Source organism: Rattus norvegicus, chromosome 1 (assembly GCF_036323735.1).
Source record: "Rattus norvegicus strain BN/NHsdMcwi chromosome 1, GRCr8, whole genome shotgun sequence".
In the NCBI taxonomy this organism is placed as follows: domain Eukaryota; kingdom Metazoa; phylum Chordata; class Mammalia; order Rodentia; family Muridae; genus Rattus; species Rattus norvegicus.
This window is the reverse complement of record NC_086019.1, coordinates 153,077,235-153,095,013: the sequence shown is the minus strand read 5'-3', so window position 1 is coordinate 153,095,013 and position 17,779 is coordinate 153,077,235. Positions and strand designations below refer to the sequence as shown.

At 44.2% G+C, this 17,779-nt stretch overlaps 1 protein-coding gene across 3 annotated transcripts in view; it reads right to left on the bottom strand.

Moving 5' to 3' along the window:
- Positions 1–17,779, bottom strand: part of Me3 (malic enzyme 3) — a 201,432-nt gene that overhangs the window by 53,013 nt on the left and 130,640 nt on the right. For all 3 annotated transcript variants that reach the window (XM_006229666.4, XM_063266979.1, NM_001415972.1), the window contains exons 5-6: positions 17,525–17,600; positions 7,357–7,518 (exon numbers count right to left, since the gene is read on the bottom strand). In XM_006229666.4, the coding sequence (XP_006229728.1) occupies positions 7,357–7,518; positions 17,525–17,600 (238 nt within the window). The remainder of the gene's footprint in view (positions 1–7,356; positions 7,519–17,524; positions 17,601–17,779) is intronic.

Here is a 17,779-nt window from a genome sequence, read left to right as displayed (position 1 = left end):
CTGAGATGTGTACACCATCTACAACACTTTAAAATAAGAGTTAAAAAAATAAACAAGACAGTGTCAAAGAATGCACAACTCATGGAATAAAAATGCCATGTATTTATTGACCATTGGCACTCCCGACTGCAGCCTGGAGTAGGATAATGATTAGTGAGAATGATTGATTGAAGGCGCCCTAAGTCTACCAAGGGTGTGGATGAGTGAACTAACTGTCACAGAGAGGGATGGAAATGCTTTGGGAAATAGTGTAGCACAGAAACACAACCTGGAGAAGCACGCTGTGAATGTGAGTTGAGACTGTACTGTGGGGGAAATGGTCAGGCCTGAAAAATGGTCAGATTCTAACAGGTTAGCTAGGTTTCAAGGCAGGGTGAGCACAAAGGAAGGTTGGAGGCTGGAGGCTGAGTGAGGAGGGAAAGGTGGCTGCCATGTTTGGGAAACAGAAAACAACCATCTGCTATAACCTCTTGGAACTTCCGCATTATTGTGTCTAATACAATCAAAGCAAGAGCTCATTGACAAATTCATTGCCTCATCCCCATCTGAGCTGCTGTTATAGGCTATGAAGATAAGGGTTACATGACAGGCTTTTACCTCTGCCATGATGGGCTGCTGTGACTTTGGGAAAGCTTTTATGACCTCCCAGAGTCTTCCTCTCCTCTGTCCAATTGAGATAGAGTACAGCCACACTCTGCTTATGGTGATTGCATGAGAGAATATTAGAGAGCTTTGTGAATGATAACACCTGGTATAAATGGTGGCAGGTGTTCTAGCTCTTAAAGCCTTTGATGTACCCCAGGCTGAGGCATGTTTCACTGCAGCCACAGGAGGACTTTGAACTCTCTTAAGCAGATTCTGTTGCAGGAGGGCAGGTGAAGGACTCCATCCATAATCTCTCCAGATCGCTTAATGATGAGATGAGGGGTGAGGAGGTTTAGGGCAGAGCATCCTTCCTAAATGAGGCTATTTGATAATTGTCTTTGCTTGGAGACTTGTAATTAGCTTTTTAATTAGACTCCTATGGGCCATCTTTCCTTCTCTCTTTCTATGGGAGTCTTGTGAGCACTGTATAGTCTGAAGGTCCTAACCTCCAACTACTTCTGCTCTCTCCCTTCATTCTTCTGCAGTTTCCTTTTAAGAAGTTCTCACCCATGTATTTCCAGAAGGTCTTGAGAAATAGGTTTCATTGTTTATTATTCTCCTATGTTATGAATGGAGCAGCAAGACACAGAGAGGTGAAGCACCTTCCCTAAGACCTTCCGTTAGTAAGAGCAACAGACAGTATTTCACTCTGACTCTTCTGCTCATCTGTAAGAACTGACATACTATTTAGTCCACTGACCCAGACCTATATTGTAGCCCAGATGGCTGATTGCAGTGTAATAAGGGCCTGTCTCCATGCCTTCCCTCATGATAGACAAGTTCCCTTTCAAAACGGAATAAATCCTCCCTTACATCAGCTCTTTTAGTTTTCTATAAGGAACAAGAAAAGCCATGAATAGTGACTCTAAAAACCTTGTGAGGACATCATTATATTTTATTTTTTATAATAAAATGTTCCATAATTCAAATACTTCAAAACTAACTACAAAAATGGGGAAAACTTACACACAGAGATGATACTAAAGACAAACGTGTCTTGCGCTTGCACAGATCGTGCAAGAAGACAGGTCCTCATTGGCTCACTCCAGTACCTGACCGTCTCATTCCTGCTTACAGATCAGGATGTTGGAGTTCATTGGTAAGTAAACTGCCCAAACTCACAGAGCCAAGAGGAAGTAGCTGAGACCAAGCCTTGATCAGACTGATTCTCATGGTAGGGTCCTTTCCTCCTCATCACTTGATCTTGTGGGGACCAAGGAACTAAGCATCATCCTCTTGTCCTCACTCTCTGTCTGTTTCTTTCCAGGAGAGTTTAGTAATAGCTGCCTAGGTCCAGCAGGGCTGGGTTTTGGGACTTTGGAATTGGATGAATCTGAATTTGAATTCACACCCCGTCCCTTAAGCCAGAGGCTTTGGGTAAGAAATTTAATTTTTCTCTGTTTTGTTTTCCTTTCTGTTGAAAAGGGATAATAATGATTTCTGTCACACAATGTGACTTCTTGAGGAAAGCTCTGTTCCTTCTTCGTTCACATCTCCCCAGAGCTCAGTCGCACAGTGCCAGCACACAGAGACTCTGTGAAGTGTGTCAGCCGATAGCAGTTGCCAGAGCGTCACTCCTGGGCTAAGATGCCAGGCTTAAAATTTGGGTCTTGGAACTCATTCACTTCAGCTTCCTCCCAATGGATTTCTAAGGGTTATAACGGTGACATGAGCTGGTCAGAATGAAGGGAGGAAGTCATTATTTTAGAACACGATAGAGACTGGGTTTATTCATTTTCAAGCTCGGGTGTGTGCAAGGTACCTGGTACCTAAGTAGTATTTGATGGCTAAGACTTTTCTCTCTGTTAGATGGTTATTAAGTCCCTATTGGAATGGGGACATCAGTGATCAGAATTGTAGATGAATGAATTTACCAAAGAAGGCAAACTGTTACTTCTTCCTGTGTGGTGGGAGTTGGAGGGTTGAATGCATTCTCTGGGGTGGTTTGTTTGCTTAGCTCTCCTTCCTAAGGTTTTCCTTAGAGACAAATGTCATGGAAAACAAATAGGTTTTCCTCTTCTACTCTGGACATATCACAGAGGGTTGTACTTAAGTTGGAAGATAAATCTCCTGGTTGAAAAAATATTTATCTTGAATAGCAACAGGCACTCACTCGAAGATGTCATGCAAAGCACCTGTGTGTGAAGGAGGTCACGGCATGGGGTTCACTCCATGGCCTCTGCACCCTTCCCTTCTCTATCCTTATGCCTATTGCTCATTTCTTGGAAAGTTAAGCTAGGAGAAAACTGCAAAGGCTCTGAGGGGCAGCAGCATCATCAGACATTCAGGCAGAGTGAGCTCTCTGGTAGTACCACACGATGAAGCTGAGTATTCTATTCAGAGAGACAGTTTGTGAAATAGAAGAAACTGCAAATCCCAGTACAGCAGCTGACTCTTGTTCATTCCCACCAAGTCTTCAAGTCCAGGTTTCTGGCTCCGCTGTCAATTTTCACCTGAGTCTCTCTGCAGATTCTCAGCCACACAGTAGCCTCCAGAGGGCCACAGAGCATCTCCAGAGGGCCACAGAGCATCTCCAGAGGGTCCTGTAACATCTCCCTCAGAGACAAATGCAAGTTCAGGATTTTAGGCAGCAAAGACTCTCAGGGCTCAGGAGGGCAATCCAAGGGCCAAGCCTGCTGGGGTGCTTCAAAGAACCTCGCTATAGAGTTGCCATGTGAGTAGGGTTTGGGGACTTAGGAAGCCATTTATGTTCCGGGCTGCTTTTCCTGTGAAGAGTGAAGGAGTTGTATGAGCTACTGTTTTTGGTCCCTTCTGCGTGGACAATATGACCGCTCTATGCTTGGTTTCATCTACACACAGTCATGAGCACAAGGCTCCTCTCTCCTGAGGAGAACCTGGGGTGTCTACCCCCCACTCCCCCACCATGGAATTACAGCTCCATGTGCTCATTTTTCCAAAGGTCTTTGGTGTTGACAGGTAAAAGTGACTCAGGCTCAGGGGTGCAGACAGCCCATGTTTTCTTTCAACAGGGCTTAGAGGGAGGCTCTGACACTGATTAAATTGCCGTTGCCTTGGGAGTTTTTTTTTGTTTTTGTTTTCATAGAGGCATACACACTGATAGTTGGGTTGTTTGGACGTTAGAACACCTCACAGCAGTATCCTCCTTGTACTGAGTTAGTCAGGGGAAGTGATAAAGCCAAGCTTTTCTCTCCTACAGCTGGGAATTGATCTCAGAAAAAAAACACATTTATTTTATGTTTTTGAGTGTTTTATGCACCAGTATCACATTTACATCATTTCAACCCCACAATCTCCCACCTCCAAACCCAGCTCCCTCTCTACTGTCCACTTCGTGAGCTCAACTTCATAATATTTAATTATATATACACATATATGTATATATACACACAGACATGTATATATATATATATATGTTCGTATGTATGTATGTTCTCTCTAGAGTCCATTTAGTGTTGTACTTATATGCACTTGTAATTAGGGATGACCACTTGGAATTAGATAGCCTACCAGAGGGCTTGTCCCTAGAGAAGACTGATTCTCACTCTTACAGCCTTTAATTGCCTGTAGCTCTTCATCTATGGGTGGGACCTTGGGAAATTTCCCTAACTCACATTGGCATCTTAACTGATGTTGTCATTGTGCACGTCTTACAAACAGATGCATTTTTAAACCAAGAGCTGTACTATGGGAAATGACATAGCTAACTCATTTGAAGGGGGGGATAAATCATGTCTCCCTAATGCTGGTTCACTTGGCAGCATTGGATTCTCATGCTTGGAGGAAAACTCTCAGGGGAGAAGCAGACACTTTGAGTAGATGTAATACGCAACTCATTAAAATGATACATTATGTGACAATGTTGGAACACTGTCAACCAGACTATTTCACCCAAGTCTGGTTCATTGAGTTCCCTCATGCCTAGCTGAATGCCTGACACCTACTAAACACTCAATAAACTTTGATTAAATAAGTAAAGAGAAGTGTTCGCAAATAACCTTAATTATAGGTGCATTATGATTAAAACTAAGAAATGTATACCTGTATAGGTGCATATGTCATAGATAAATATTGAAAGGGTCCACAAATGCAGTACCATGGGAGAAATGCCATTTACCTTAAGAATTTGAATAACATTCTAAAGTTACTTTAGATATACAAGTCAAGAGATGATGTTGACTTAGGAAACAACAGAATGCTGGCCTGGGTGTGCTAGGACAGAGGATCTCTGCTCTGATTAGAATCCATTTGAGCCAATTAAAGGCCCCGAGCTTCACTTTCCTGAAGTGGAAAAAAGATGTGCTATGATGTTCAAATTAGGTGTAAGGTCCTGGTCCTTCCTTGTCACTCATTTTTGGAAATCCTTCCTGATAGATTCGTCACAGATTGAGGTCAGCCTTGAGCTTCATTTGCACTGGTGGGTGCTGGACCTTCAATAGCAAAGGACCTCCATGCACCTGCTAGAGGCAACCGGTACCTTCGAGATCTAATAGCTTAAATAAACCTAGGCTGTCTCTGCACCAGCTCAGAATCAGCTTCTACGGCACCGACAAGGCAAAGGGCTCAAGGAAATCTGTTTGTAGTGCAGCAAGGGATGCCGATAGCTCACCTGAAGCGAGGTTTGCTGTACTCATCTACAGAGACAACACTGCCCTCTTTGAGGCAGATGACAGTTTCTATGTGTTTGATATAAATTCAAACATCTGGCCAGGGGAAGGGAACTTGATTTAGAGCAAAATTTGAGGTCTGGTTTTGTTGAGCAGTTGTAAGGTTTGTACCGCCACCCAGGCCTTGTTTTATAGTCAGGAGGCAGCGCAAGAAGAGATTTGGAAATGGCAGTATTATTATGTAGGGGATCAGGGCTAGAGAGCTGCAGTGACTCATCTGGCTTATGGTGGTAGTGGGGTCAGGGTCCCTGCTTCTGAATTCAGTCTTTCCCCACTTCTTTTGCCTGCCACTGTCTACCCCATGATTTTCTGGCTTTCAAGAAAGGTCTCTTTCAGGCTCCCTCAATTCAGGGAGGAGCATGTATGGGTGGAATCCGAGGAAGCTGCATTCCTTGTTTCCTCACAATGCTCACTCTTGTTTAGAACCCAGGCCACAATGTCTAAGGAAGAGGAAAGGCAGTTTTCTTGAAGGAAAAGCATGTGGAATGTAAATGGCTATAACCTTTTTGGCAATGCGAATCCGGAATCCGAATATAAGGGCAGCAGAGAAGGCTCAGTGAGTGAAGAGGATCCAAGACCAGTCCCCGGTAACAACAGAAGAAGCAGCTGGGCATGGCAGGCCACACCTGCAGTCCCAGCACCGGGGAAGCCCACTGGCAGGTCACTAGTCAGCCCACCCACGAGAATCTCTGCACCTCAGGTGCCAGTGTGAGGTTTGTCTCAAGCAGCAAGGTAGATGGTGCTGGAGGAGGAGCGGTGCTGTAGGTTTTCTTCTGGCCAATTCATCGTGCTCCCCCAGTCCATACCCATCCTGTGAAGCTAGGCAACAACTAACTCCAGTTAGCACCAAGATTTCTGCCTCTAGGAATTTGTCCTAAAGAAACATTAGAGATAAGAGCGATGACTGATCCAAAAAAATGGGTAGCAAAGCACAGCTGATCTTTGTAAGAAGACTGGAAACACCTACATAGCCTCTGTACAGGCTTTGCTATATGAACTGTGGTAAAACATGCAGCCACTGATGTGGCACAGTGGAGTAACGATAAAAACATGAGAAGAAACATATCAAATTCAAAATGCAGGCTAAGGAATCATAAGGCAATGTAACTCCAAATTTGGTTTTTGTAAGGGTTTAGGGGAAAAAGGCTGGAAGGAAAAATATTAAAATGCAATATATATACATATGTATATATTAGCACTGAACATATGACTGATATTTTTCTTTTAACACTTCTATGATTTTAATTTTTAAAAGACGAATGCACACTGATCTTAAACTCTGAAACAAATGTTATTTGGAAGGAATTCCGTTGAAATGTATTTTATACAATATCATAGTGGGACTCATTGTTTATTTAATTTGCATATTACAATTATAATTTACAAAACATGACAGTTGGATGGAGATATGTTTTGTTTCCTTTGTCAAAAGCAGAACTAAATTGTTTCAAACTTTTGAATTAAGCAAACAATTTTGAGACAAAAAAAGAGAAAGAATTCTCAAGACACTTTTTTCCTGCCAGGCAAGGGCCAAGAATTACAGGCAGAAACAATATGGTACCAGGAGCAGACAAACTCTCGATTTGGGGTTGAACTCCTTCAGTGAGAAAGCCCTTGAACTTTGCAGGATGATCTACCTGTATCTTGGCTCAGTTTCTCTCACTTGATCTGCAGAACACTCACCAGCTTGTCTCAGACATTTCATCTGTGGCCTTGTTTTTGAATTTTGGGTCACGCACTGAGGCAACTTGCACTGAGAATGCAGAACACAGACTAGTCCTATCACGGGCTGCTCTCTCAGAGAGTAGCCCCAAGGAAGACTGCAAACTGAAAGCAATGGAAGAAGTAAGTCCAGGGCATCGAGGGCACAGAAGAGGAAGATGAAAAAGGACTCAGAAGTAGAAGCCGGTGGGAGAATTGACCTCTACTTCACAACTGCGTGGGAAGAGTGGGGATCAAGTGGATGCTGGGAAAGATACAGCCCATGTGGATATAATTATTCCACCAGTGCGCCATTCCCCAACCAAATCTGGCCCAAGCGCTCCTGGCTCAGGCAGCCCGTTACCTCATTGTTGGTGCCGACATCTAGCAGGACAGGAAGGCACTGCTGTGGGTTCACCCCTCCGCATGCTGTGTACAGGGCCAGCTTGCCCACAGGGATGCCCATGCCGTAGCAGCCCAGGTCTCCCAAGCCCAGTATGCGCTCTCCATCAGTCACCACCACAGCCTGAAAGACACAGCAGGGCACGCTCAATCTGGAGCACCACCTCCATGACAAAGTGCTCATTTCAAATCAGGCCTGACAGTTGGATGGATACCCACTGACATTGTAGGGAATAAAGCAGCTTGTCTGGGACGAGGCCAGGGGATTCATCAACTGCAGGTGGCTGGTCCTTTCTGGCATGTGAGCAAGAATCCTCAGAGGCCAAATGACAGAAAGACAGTGTTCCTCGCATTCTGAAGACTGGGTTGGGAGCTGCAGAAACAGCTGGAGAGAAATCACATCTACTCTCTCTTTCTCTCCCTGCCCCCTCCCTCTCGCCCTCCCTCTCGCCCTCTCTGAGAAACGGAACAATCTCATATTGAAACTTGGGGCATGAGACAGGAAGGCAGAGATCTAAGAAAAGAAGAAAAGGAAAGACAAGAATGTCACGTTGCTGCTAAAGCCGCAGGATTTTGAGGCCAATTTGCAAAGAATAGAGCTTGCAGTTTCCTAGAATCGCGATCTTGTATGAAGTCAGGTGGACTCTTTGGTTGTATGAAGATTTCTTTTTGTCAAAGAATCACTGAGGGCCAATCATGTTCCAGACACAGTTCTGGTACAAATCTTGCCTTTATCAGTAGACAGATGTTGATGGAGCTCACGGTGATGACAGATATGACTATATGATCGTGACGGATGTTTAATTTTCACTTAATAAATATTTATGAAGCACCTGTTTGCTAGTAAGACATATCCTGGGGGAAGGAACTTTTGTTTGCTTACCTATAAAATTAATATGTGTGGACCCAAACGAGAGAGGGAACATATTTGTTAACAGCTAATAGCTGTCAGACAAAAGTCTGAATGCAACAGGGCAGTGCAGGAACCATAGAGATTGAGATATTCCTGTTAGGTGACTCTTACAGGTTTTATAGATGAAGGGACACACACACACACACACACACACACACACACACACACACACACACACACACACACACACACCAGGCATTGAACAGGAAGCAGTTGTGGAGGTATAGGTAGAATGAAATGTCTTTCAGAGGAAGGAAAGTTAAGGCATGTGTAAAATGTGTGTGAGAAGCAAGGAGGTGTAAATTCGTGAAAGGGAGAATGGGGAGTGAGGGAGAAATCACTGAAGGGTCAGAAGCAGTCCCTTGCTTCTTCACAATGAAGTGGGTTTTTTTGTTGGTTTTTTTTTTTTGTTTTTTTTTTGGATCTTTTTTTTGGAGCTGGGGACCGAACCCAGGGCCTTGCGCTTCCTAGGCAAGCGCTCTACCACTGAGCTAAATCCCAAACCCCAATGAAGTGTTTTTTATGTCACTGCAACAACCTCACTATCATGGGCTCCCATTGTCTGTAAGAGTTAAGCTTATAGACATCTCATCTATCTATTGAAATCTGGCTTTTGACCAAGATTGAAGACTAGCTCTGAGCTGTAGATGTCTTAAGTGACTTTCATAGTACCAATGGGCTAGAAAGGCTTAGTTTGTCTAAGGACAATGCTGGGATAAAGAGAAGAAGAACTATTCTTGCCCTGGACGAGCTTGTGATTTAATACAAAGATATCTTGCCACTTCCTTACTTCCCCAGGGGTCAAACACATAGGCCACTTCTGCCATTCTGTAGAAAAAGATACAAAGATTCTGCAAACACTTCTCCATGTCAGGAAGTGAATTTTGGAGAGTGCAGGAGACACATGAAAATCATGCTATTTCCTTCTCAGATTTCTCGACAACTTTTGTGGTGAGTGAGCACCACTCATGTCCCATACACTCTCCTCCACTAATGGTCTGGCCACAGGAATGACTAAGGCTGATAATTTCACACAAAAGTGAGCAAATGAAAGCTCAAAACCTTCTTGGTCTACATACACTTGTCCTGTGTCAGCTGAATTCCAGTGACTGGGTTAATGGTTCTATGTTAGTTATCTGAGAAACCCAGAAGACTTATCAAGATCATCTTGGCAAATGTGGAACCCTTCCTACTCAAGCTTTGGGTTTCTGGTTTAGAGGTATCTCTGCTATTCTTTCTCACTGTAATAAAGCACATGTACTCTTGGCAAGTCTCTCCCTGCCTTAGCACCCAGTCTCTGTACCTGCCTCTCACCTCCTCTGGGCAGCATTTCAGCTAAAGCCTGTGTCTTCATGCTTCCTCTGGAGACACAAACGCTTTAACTTTCTACCACCTATCCAGATCAAAGCTTACTGAATCAGGTTCCCATTTTGTGTGTGTGTGTGTGTGTGTGTGTGTGTGTGTGTGTGTGTTCTGTTTAGAGGGAAGTTGTTGTGTACCTCTTTGCTCTAAATTAAAACACTCCCTCCTGTGGAGAAGAGCGATAGGCTACTAAGATTCATGGAATAAACACAACACACAAGTCTCAGGGATTCTAAACTTACAGGAAGTTCCTGAAAGTTACAGGAATCACAAGATCATTTCCCAAGATTATATAAGCAGTGACAATCAGTGGGGAGAAGAGTCTCTTGAATGGCCAAGGTGAACAGGGAACTGCAGTTTTCAGTAGTTATCACCATATTGGGCTGGGATTTTCAATGGTGCAGCTGCCTAGGAGTTATCTATGCTCCTGTAAGTAGCCCTTTAATCACACTACCCAATAAACTCATTTTGATCTGTTGTTAGTGCTCTATCCGGGGTTAATGTTTGTTCATGTCTCCCAGGAGGCCATCAGTGCTGCCTCCCAGACTGGGAATGTTCCAGGAAATTAATTTCACTGCATGCTAAACTCTTCCTAAGTGAATGTTTCTCCATCTATCATCAATTTTTAGTTCTATTGTGCAAATGGCTGACTAGGTACAACAGCTTCTCAAGCTACTTTGCTCCTTTTCTTTCTTTTAGTCTCACCTATTAACCAGTATCAAGGTCACTGTATCCAAAGCTCTTTCTATCATGTCATTTCCAGAACCAAAGACTGTGTGTGCTAGCTCATTTTATTTCAGCTTAACAGAAGTTAGAGCCATTTAGGAAGAGTTGAGAAAATGCTTCCATAAAACTTGCCTGTAGACAAGTCTATACTGCATGCTCTTGATTGCAATTCCATGTAGGAGAGCTCGGCCCATTGTGGATGGTACAGCCCCTGGGCCTGGTGGTCCTAGGTGTTATGACCAAGCAGGCTGAGCAAGCCACGAGGGAACAATCCAATGAGCAATGATCCCGCATGCCCTCTGTTTCAGCTCCTGTCTTCAGGTTCCTGCCTTGAGTTTCTGTTATGTCTTCTTTTCATAATGGATTAAAAATTGTATAATGAAACAAATGCTTTCCTTCACAAGTTGCTTTTGGTCATGGTGTTTTATCACAAAACCAGAAACTCTAAGACGAAGACCTTTGCTGATTTCTAGGTGTCCCTATGCATACCTAAGTCTTTATATTATGTAACATATTTTCTGAAAGTTATCATTGTTATGTCTCTCTATATAATTGCATCCTCTGGGTCTCTTCACTCTGAAGAATGCATCTTTCGCTCTGCCTTTATATGCCTTTCTCCACTGGAGGATCTTTTCTTCATTCTTCAGCTGCACAGTGTTTTTCTCTCCTGTGAACTGTTAGCTCTTGTTGCATCTAATGCTCTGTGTCAGCTTTCTACATTCTGCCAACACTTAGTAAGAACCTCTTGGGTACCAGGACTCACACAGAATACAACTGTTGGGAACTGCCTCTTGTATGTCCCATACTGCTTTCAGATCCCATTACTTCCTGTACAAATGGATTCTTAGACCCCTTTCTCCTTTGAAAATTTTTACTTTGCTACCTTCCTGTCAGGGACAAGGTAAAACTCACAGCCTTTTGGGGGACCTATGAATGGAACAAAGAGCTTTGGGCTTTTGTTTCCTGTCAGAGCTGTGCCTGACAAAGCCAGCAATGGACTGGTGCCGGGGCTCTGGAGGCCACCAAGGCCAGAGCCTGGAGCTGGACAGTTTCCCTGTAAAGCTGTGGCCAAATGTTCCAGACAGAGATATAAAACTCTCTTGCTTATTGTACCAGCATGTATCTTGCAAAAGAGGAATGAGAGCTGCTCTACTCTGAGCTTCCCTGTGATTCTGCTGTCTGATGAACATTTATTTGTTTTCTGCTCCCTCATTTGAGGAGTATAGAAGGAGCTGTGATTAATAGACTCCCTAGCTTGGGTCATCAGCCCAGCTTTTGACTCTTTCTCTTCTCATCCCTGGTCTTCCCCATCAGAGTCCCAGAACCCAGGAAGAACTGCTGGTCCAATTCACCTGCCATCTTGTTCCCCCACATCTTCTAAGCACAAGCCCACTAACCTTCTTTGGTGTTTCTTTGTGTGTGCCAACCATGCCTAGCTGGCTATTAAGCTCTGCTAACCTCACCTACTAACCTCACCTGCTAACCTCACCTGCTAACCTCACCTGCTAACCTCACCTGCTAACCTCACCTGCTAACCTCACCTGCTAACCTCACCTGCTAACCTCACCTGCTAACCTCACCTGCTAACCTCACCTGCTCTGTCCTTTTGGCATCTGTTCTATGACTCTCACCATTTCTATTGCCTTTGACCAGCCAGTCTCCATGTCACAAACCACGCCTGTGATTTTCTGATTGCTATTTTTACTCTTGAAGTCTTTCCATCCTATTTTTATTTCTATAGAGTACATCTGGATACATCAATTTCTTACCCTCCTCTGTAAAACAAAGGTCAGATATCTTCTCAGCTTGACCTTTAAGCTTTCTACTTACTATCCACTTTGCCTTTTGGCCTTTTGTGTCCTTTCCACGCTCTATCTTAACTAAGGTATTTCTGGTTTCTGTATGAGATTTGCGCCTCCCTCAATATGTGGTATTTTACCCATCAACTCTTTAATTTCCTTGCCTGGAACTCCACCATTATTGTGTGGTTTAAGGAACAATTCATAATTCTCCATGAAGCTTCCCTCCTGGACTTCTCACTCTTTTTCTTTGAATACCCAGAACATTTTCTTTGCCCAAAAGTAGCCATTACTCTTTTCCTTGTACTATAAATATTCATGTTTCCATGTCCTTCATAACAGTTATAAGCTTTTTAGGGACAATGTTATGTTGTGTTGTTTTTGATTTCTTAGCTTTTGGCTCTGAGGCCTGCAATGTGAAACATAATTAGTCAGGCAAACGATAGCTTTAACAGTACATAAAGTGGCCTCTTGGCTGGCCAGGATTCAAAGCCAGTATAGTTAAGTTCAGAGGGACGATATTGCCTCTCATTATTCCTGATAGCAATCTAATTAATGCTGGGAACCACTTAACTAGTTCAGTGGGTTGCCAAGGGCTTAGGGAAAGTCTGGGCAGTGTCTTTGGGTTCGAAAAGCCAGCAACAATTTCTGGAATGATAGAACTCCAATTTCTTTATTTGGATGTTGGAAAAGTCATGACTTCCTTCGAGTCTTAGACAAATGGGGGTGTCTGAAGGATGGTATGCTGTGTTTTTTCTTGCCTGCCTTCCTCAGACCATGACCTTTTCTGATTTATTGGGTATGTCTCTTAGTTAACTAACCAAGGACTGACTGGAAGATCATGAGTCCTCCATTGCTCTTGGGCTGCTTTAGATTTATAGTTATGATCGGGGGCTGCCTGCAGACACTTTCAAACTGTTTTCTCTTCTCCCTTTTGTCTTACCCTTCCTTCTCACCACCCTTTCCCCCATTTCCTTCTCTACTTCATAACATAAATAACACACAGTCCTTAGTTTCAAATCCTGGTTCCACTCCTCACTTGCAAAAATCCTAGCGTCTCAGATCCCGTGTGTATAAAGCAAAAGAAGCCCTGTGGCTATCAAGAGAAGGCAATGAGTCAGTCTGTGCAAACCACTTGTATAATCCTGCATGAAGTGGGGCTGGTAATGTCTGCCTGATGTTCCTTATGCAGGAATGAAGGAGTTAATTCTCTACTGCTTCTCTTAGCTAATTACCCTATCTGGGGAATTTTCTCTACTTGATCCAGCTTGTTAGGAAGCCACACCTCTCCCCAAGTTCAGCCTACAGCCAATGACTGATCACACCAAGACTACAAACACCTAAGCCCTGCCCACCGAAAGTCACCCCAGCTCCCAATCTGCCTACCAGGCTTTGCTGAGGATTTCTCCAGACCTTGCTACAGGCAACTGTGACTTTGTGCTCTGTTGTTCTGCCACCCTCTATGTATGGATGCTGATTCGAGAGACCTTCTTAGGTCAAACTGACAAGTTAATTTCTGTCTCGGAGATTTTCAGGAAGCCCTGTCTCTGACACTGACACAGGAGGCGTGTGCCACACTCTGGGACTGTGCATGATAAGTAGGCCCAGGCCTTCGTAATCTAGGCCCCATTTTAGCACCTGTTTAGCTGGTGCTTAGTGGTGGAGGTTGCTGCTTCAGCTCCACAACCCAAAGGCCTCTCTCGTCAGAAGTGTTGGTACTAGGCTGGAAGAGAGATTTCAGACTCTCGGAAGCTGACAGGGAGAATTCTCAGTTGAGCCTTTCCTCTGCAGTAGGCAATGGCCACTGTGAGAAGGAGATAGGACAAGCGATATTCACTCCTTTGTATGATTTATGCTGGGCAGCTCTGAGTGACCTCCTCCTTGAAGACGAAAGACCCACAAAGCCTCACAGTCCTGTACTTGAACCCTGGGTTCCCCTTATCTTCTTGTGCAGTTCAGTGTTTCCTGACTTTCTGGCTAAGAAACCACAGAAAATTATTTTTTAACCTTCCAAATTAACTCAGGTGGTCCTCTGAAATCAACCCTCTCTCCTAGCCAAGTATCGAGCAACACTAGGATCCAAACACTTCTGAGGCCTTGAGAAACTGCTTCTCTGAGTCAGCTTCTGGGGGAGAAGGAGCTCAGCAGCAGCACCGTGTGTATGTGTGTGTGTGTGTGTGTGTGTGTGTGTGTGTGTGTGTGTGTGTGCTGGGGGGGGGGCTTTGTATTTTGCATGCTTCTCTTAGCAATGTCCACTTGACTCTTGCATGCTCTTTTAAACAATGTCCCCTTCCTCTTCCTACCCATCCTTCAGGGCCCAGCTTGGGGATTTCAGAAGGAATCCTTCCTGAGCTTTGATCTCAGTGGCCTCTGAAAGTGCCCTGTGTGAGCTCTGAAGGGTGATAAGCAGATTCCCTATGGAAGTAGGGAGTTCATCTCCCCTTCTTTTTTAAGGAACAAAAAGGACTGCAGCTTGGAACATTCTGAACTTTTGAAAGTTGCCTTGGATAACAGAGGACTAAACCTTCAGAGAAAAGCTGTTGAGTGGAGTAGGGTAGAGTGTGGGTTGGGTTATGGAAAGTCCAGTCAGCCCCTGTTAGCTTGTTTATACACCACGGCACAGACTCTATATTCAGAGTGCCTAGTTTTCCAGTGAAGTGAAGAATCCAAGTTCTTATATATTTATTGTCTTCAATGAAATGTGATTTTAAAATATTGCCTATAAATTAAAAAATTTTAACAGCCACCAAGGGCCAAATCAAACATATGTGGATACAAGGCATGTGACTACCCATTTGTGGCCTCTGATTCCCAGGAGAAACTTCTGTTTGTTGGCTGCCCTTTGGTCCTGCATAGCTACAGGCGGTACAACTGCTTCCAACACTTCCTATAAGGACAATGCTCATTTGTGTGCTCTTCAGTGTGCACGGACACTAGGAGTGCTATGTGCACACATCACAGGCAAGGGGAGGACTCATGATCGAAACCCCTCATGTGTCTGCTTGTTTTTCGTATATGGTCACCAGAATATCTCTAAAGTGAGACAGGGATAAAGGGTGGATGTTGTCCCAGGCATTTAACTGTCTCCTTTGGAGCCTCATGAGGAGGAGGGCAGCTGGGAAGCTGTCCTGTCTGCAGTTTAGTCTGTAAGTTCCTCTCTTTGGCCTGACGTTCTGCCCTTGTTTCCAGGTAAGCTGATCTGACCTGAGTGTGTGAGTTCCTTGAATCTGTTCCTGCACATTTTTATCACACAGCCTCAGGGAACTCCCTCAGAAGAGATGCTTGCTGAAGAGAAGACAAATGCAACTGAATTAGATGGCACTCAGCAGCCTAGATCAGCTCATGTGTCTTACACCCTCCTTTATGTCTGGAGGTCTATCTGGGGCCTACTGGAGATACTCTTCCTCTAGAGTGTTCATGAAGCTCCTGATTCTACTCCTCCAATCTCTGTCACCTTCTCTCTGGTAGCTAGTATTCAGTTCTGAGATGTGTTTCAAAACATGTTTATTGAAGTCCAAAGCTACTTAACTCCCATGGTTCTATTTTGAATTTACATTCTGGGTTTTTCACCCATGACATGAAGAATCTAGAGACAAGGTCCCCTTCTTTTTCATTTTGGATTTCTTGTAGGAGGGCCTGATGATAATTGTGCATATTGTTCCCCAACAAGGAACCAACAAAAACCTGTGCCAGCAAAAACTTGTGCTGGCCTTCCAATTGAGGAAGAGAAATTTCCTTTAGTTGTTCTAATTGCTCGTAATTTGCCTGAAAGTACTGTATGTATTACCTCTCTTCCTGCACAGTGCCTAGTACATGGCAGTTGCTTAAAGTATCTGCTGACTGAGTTTATTCACCTCTGCAAGCATATGCTGAGGGTCTACTCTGCACAAGGTTTCTCTGTGGTTGAGCTGTCCAAGCATGTGGAAAAGATTAGTGTGCCAGACCTCAGCATCGTGCCCACTCAGGTTAGTCTAAAGTTAACTCCCCAATAAATGAGCTGGCTTCCCTAATGTCCTGAATATTTTATTATAGTTTCATCCTAGACACACCCTGGAAACATGTTTCCCTGGGACAGTGGCCAAAACTTTCAAGGCCAAGGCCTTACATACAACTGAAGTCCGGGCGGATCAGCACAGGACAAAGCCACACCCAGACGGAGATGTGAGGATGAATCACTCACCGTGGTCAGTACTGAACTTTGGCTGCAGCTCTGACCTGGCTGCAGAAAGCCAAGGTCCTAACCCTTTCCTACTCTTGTTTTAAATGCTCACTCCCTAGAGAGAGCCTGGTAGGGGTGGAAAACCAACAGAGGCCAGTAGGAAGAAGCTCTATTGGGTACCCTTTGGTAAGGAATGAGGGATTCAGGAAACTAGCAGGAGAGGAGGGAGAGGAACCCTACAGATAAAGCAGTAGAGAGTCATAGCCTCCCACAGGAGCTGGGGTGAGGTGATCAGTGGGCCCCAGAGTTACACTGTGTTTAACTCCAACTCCTTCTGGCTCCTGGGCTGGAAATTCCCTCACTAAGGAGCTATCATCTTCACTCATGCTGTTTCCATGATTTCAAAAATAATCGCCTCAGATGCCAGATTTCTCAAAGTCCTCCGTACGGAACACCATACAGTTTGCGTTCCATATTATAATCTCATCTTTTCCTCCCTTTCCTTTTTGAGATGTGATAGTCGGGAAGCAGCGGCAGCTTTACTTTGTTACCCTGCACATATACTGTCTTTGTGGTGCTACTCAGGACACAACTACCTAAGTTTGCTCACCATAAACCTTTCTCTTCATGCAGAATGTCTTCAGCTATGTCTTCAAAATCATCAAAACCTAAGGCCTGGTTCCCATGTCATTTTGCCATGAGGTCAACCCAGAGTTCTCTGAAGTTGAAGTCCTACCTTTGTGATAGCCCACAGCTATTTCTGTGTGGTTGCCTTAGATCTGACCATGTTCCGCCTGGCTAGTCCGTTGCGCTCCTTCCCTGTTTTCATTTTGAAATGTTCGTTACTCCAGAAGAGGTCTACGCTGGATTTCTGTCTATATCCCCAAGGAAACTGGCACAGGGCATTCATCCAGCAGGTACTCAATTGAATGCTGACCATTTCTTTAGACTAATATTAGAAAGTTTACCTAGATATGTAGTTAGTGCAGATCTCTTCTCTGTGATGCACTTGTGGCCGGCTACAGGAAGTGTGTGGTCAGGGCCTAGATAATGGGGGAAGTATTCTGCCTTCGGTGCCATTCTTGGCACATTTCATAGGCACAGTTAGCACTGATACAGATGGCAAGGATCCCTCCAGCAGCAGGGTAAAGCAATGAAGACAGTATCATACCTTAATATTGTCCTCTGGCCAAGAGTTCAGCATTGTTGCAATGTGGCCCTTGTCATGGATGGTGATAAACAGCCCACTAGGAAACATAAACATATACACACAGAGAAACCAGGGAGTCAGTGTAAAAACATAGGAAAGACCATTAGCACTGGCATCAACTGCATTGCTGACTTTTGCCCTTAGCCCAGAGGAAGATGAATTTTATTTCAAAACTCTGGAAGGTCCTGGTGTCTTTTCTCCATAGTGCCAGGAGAG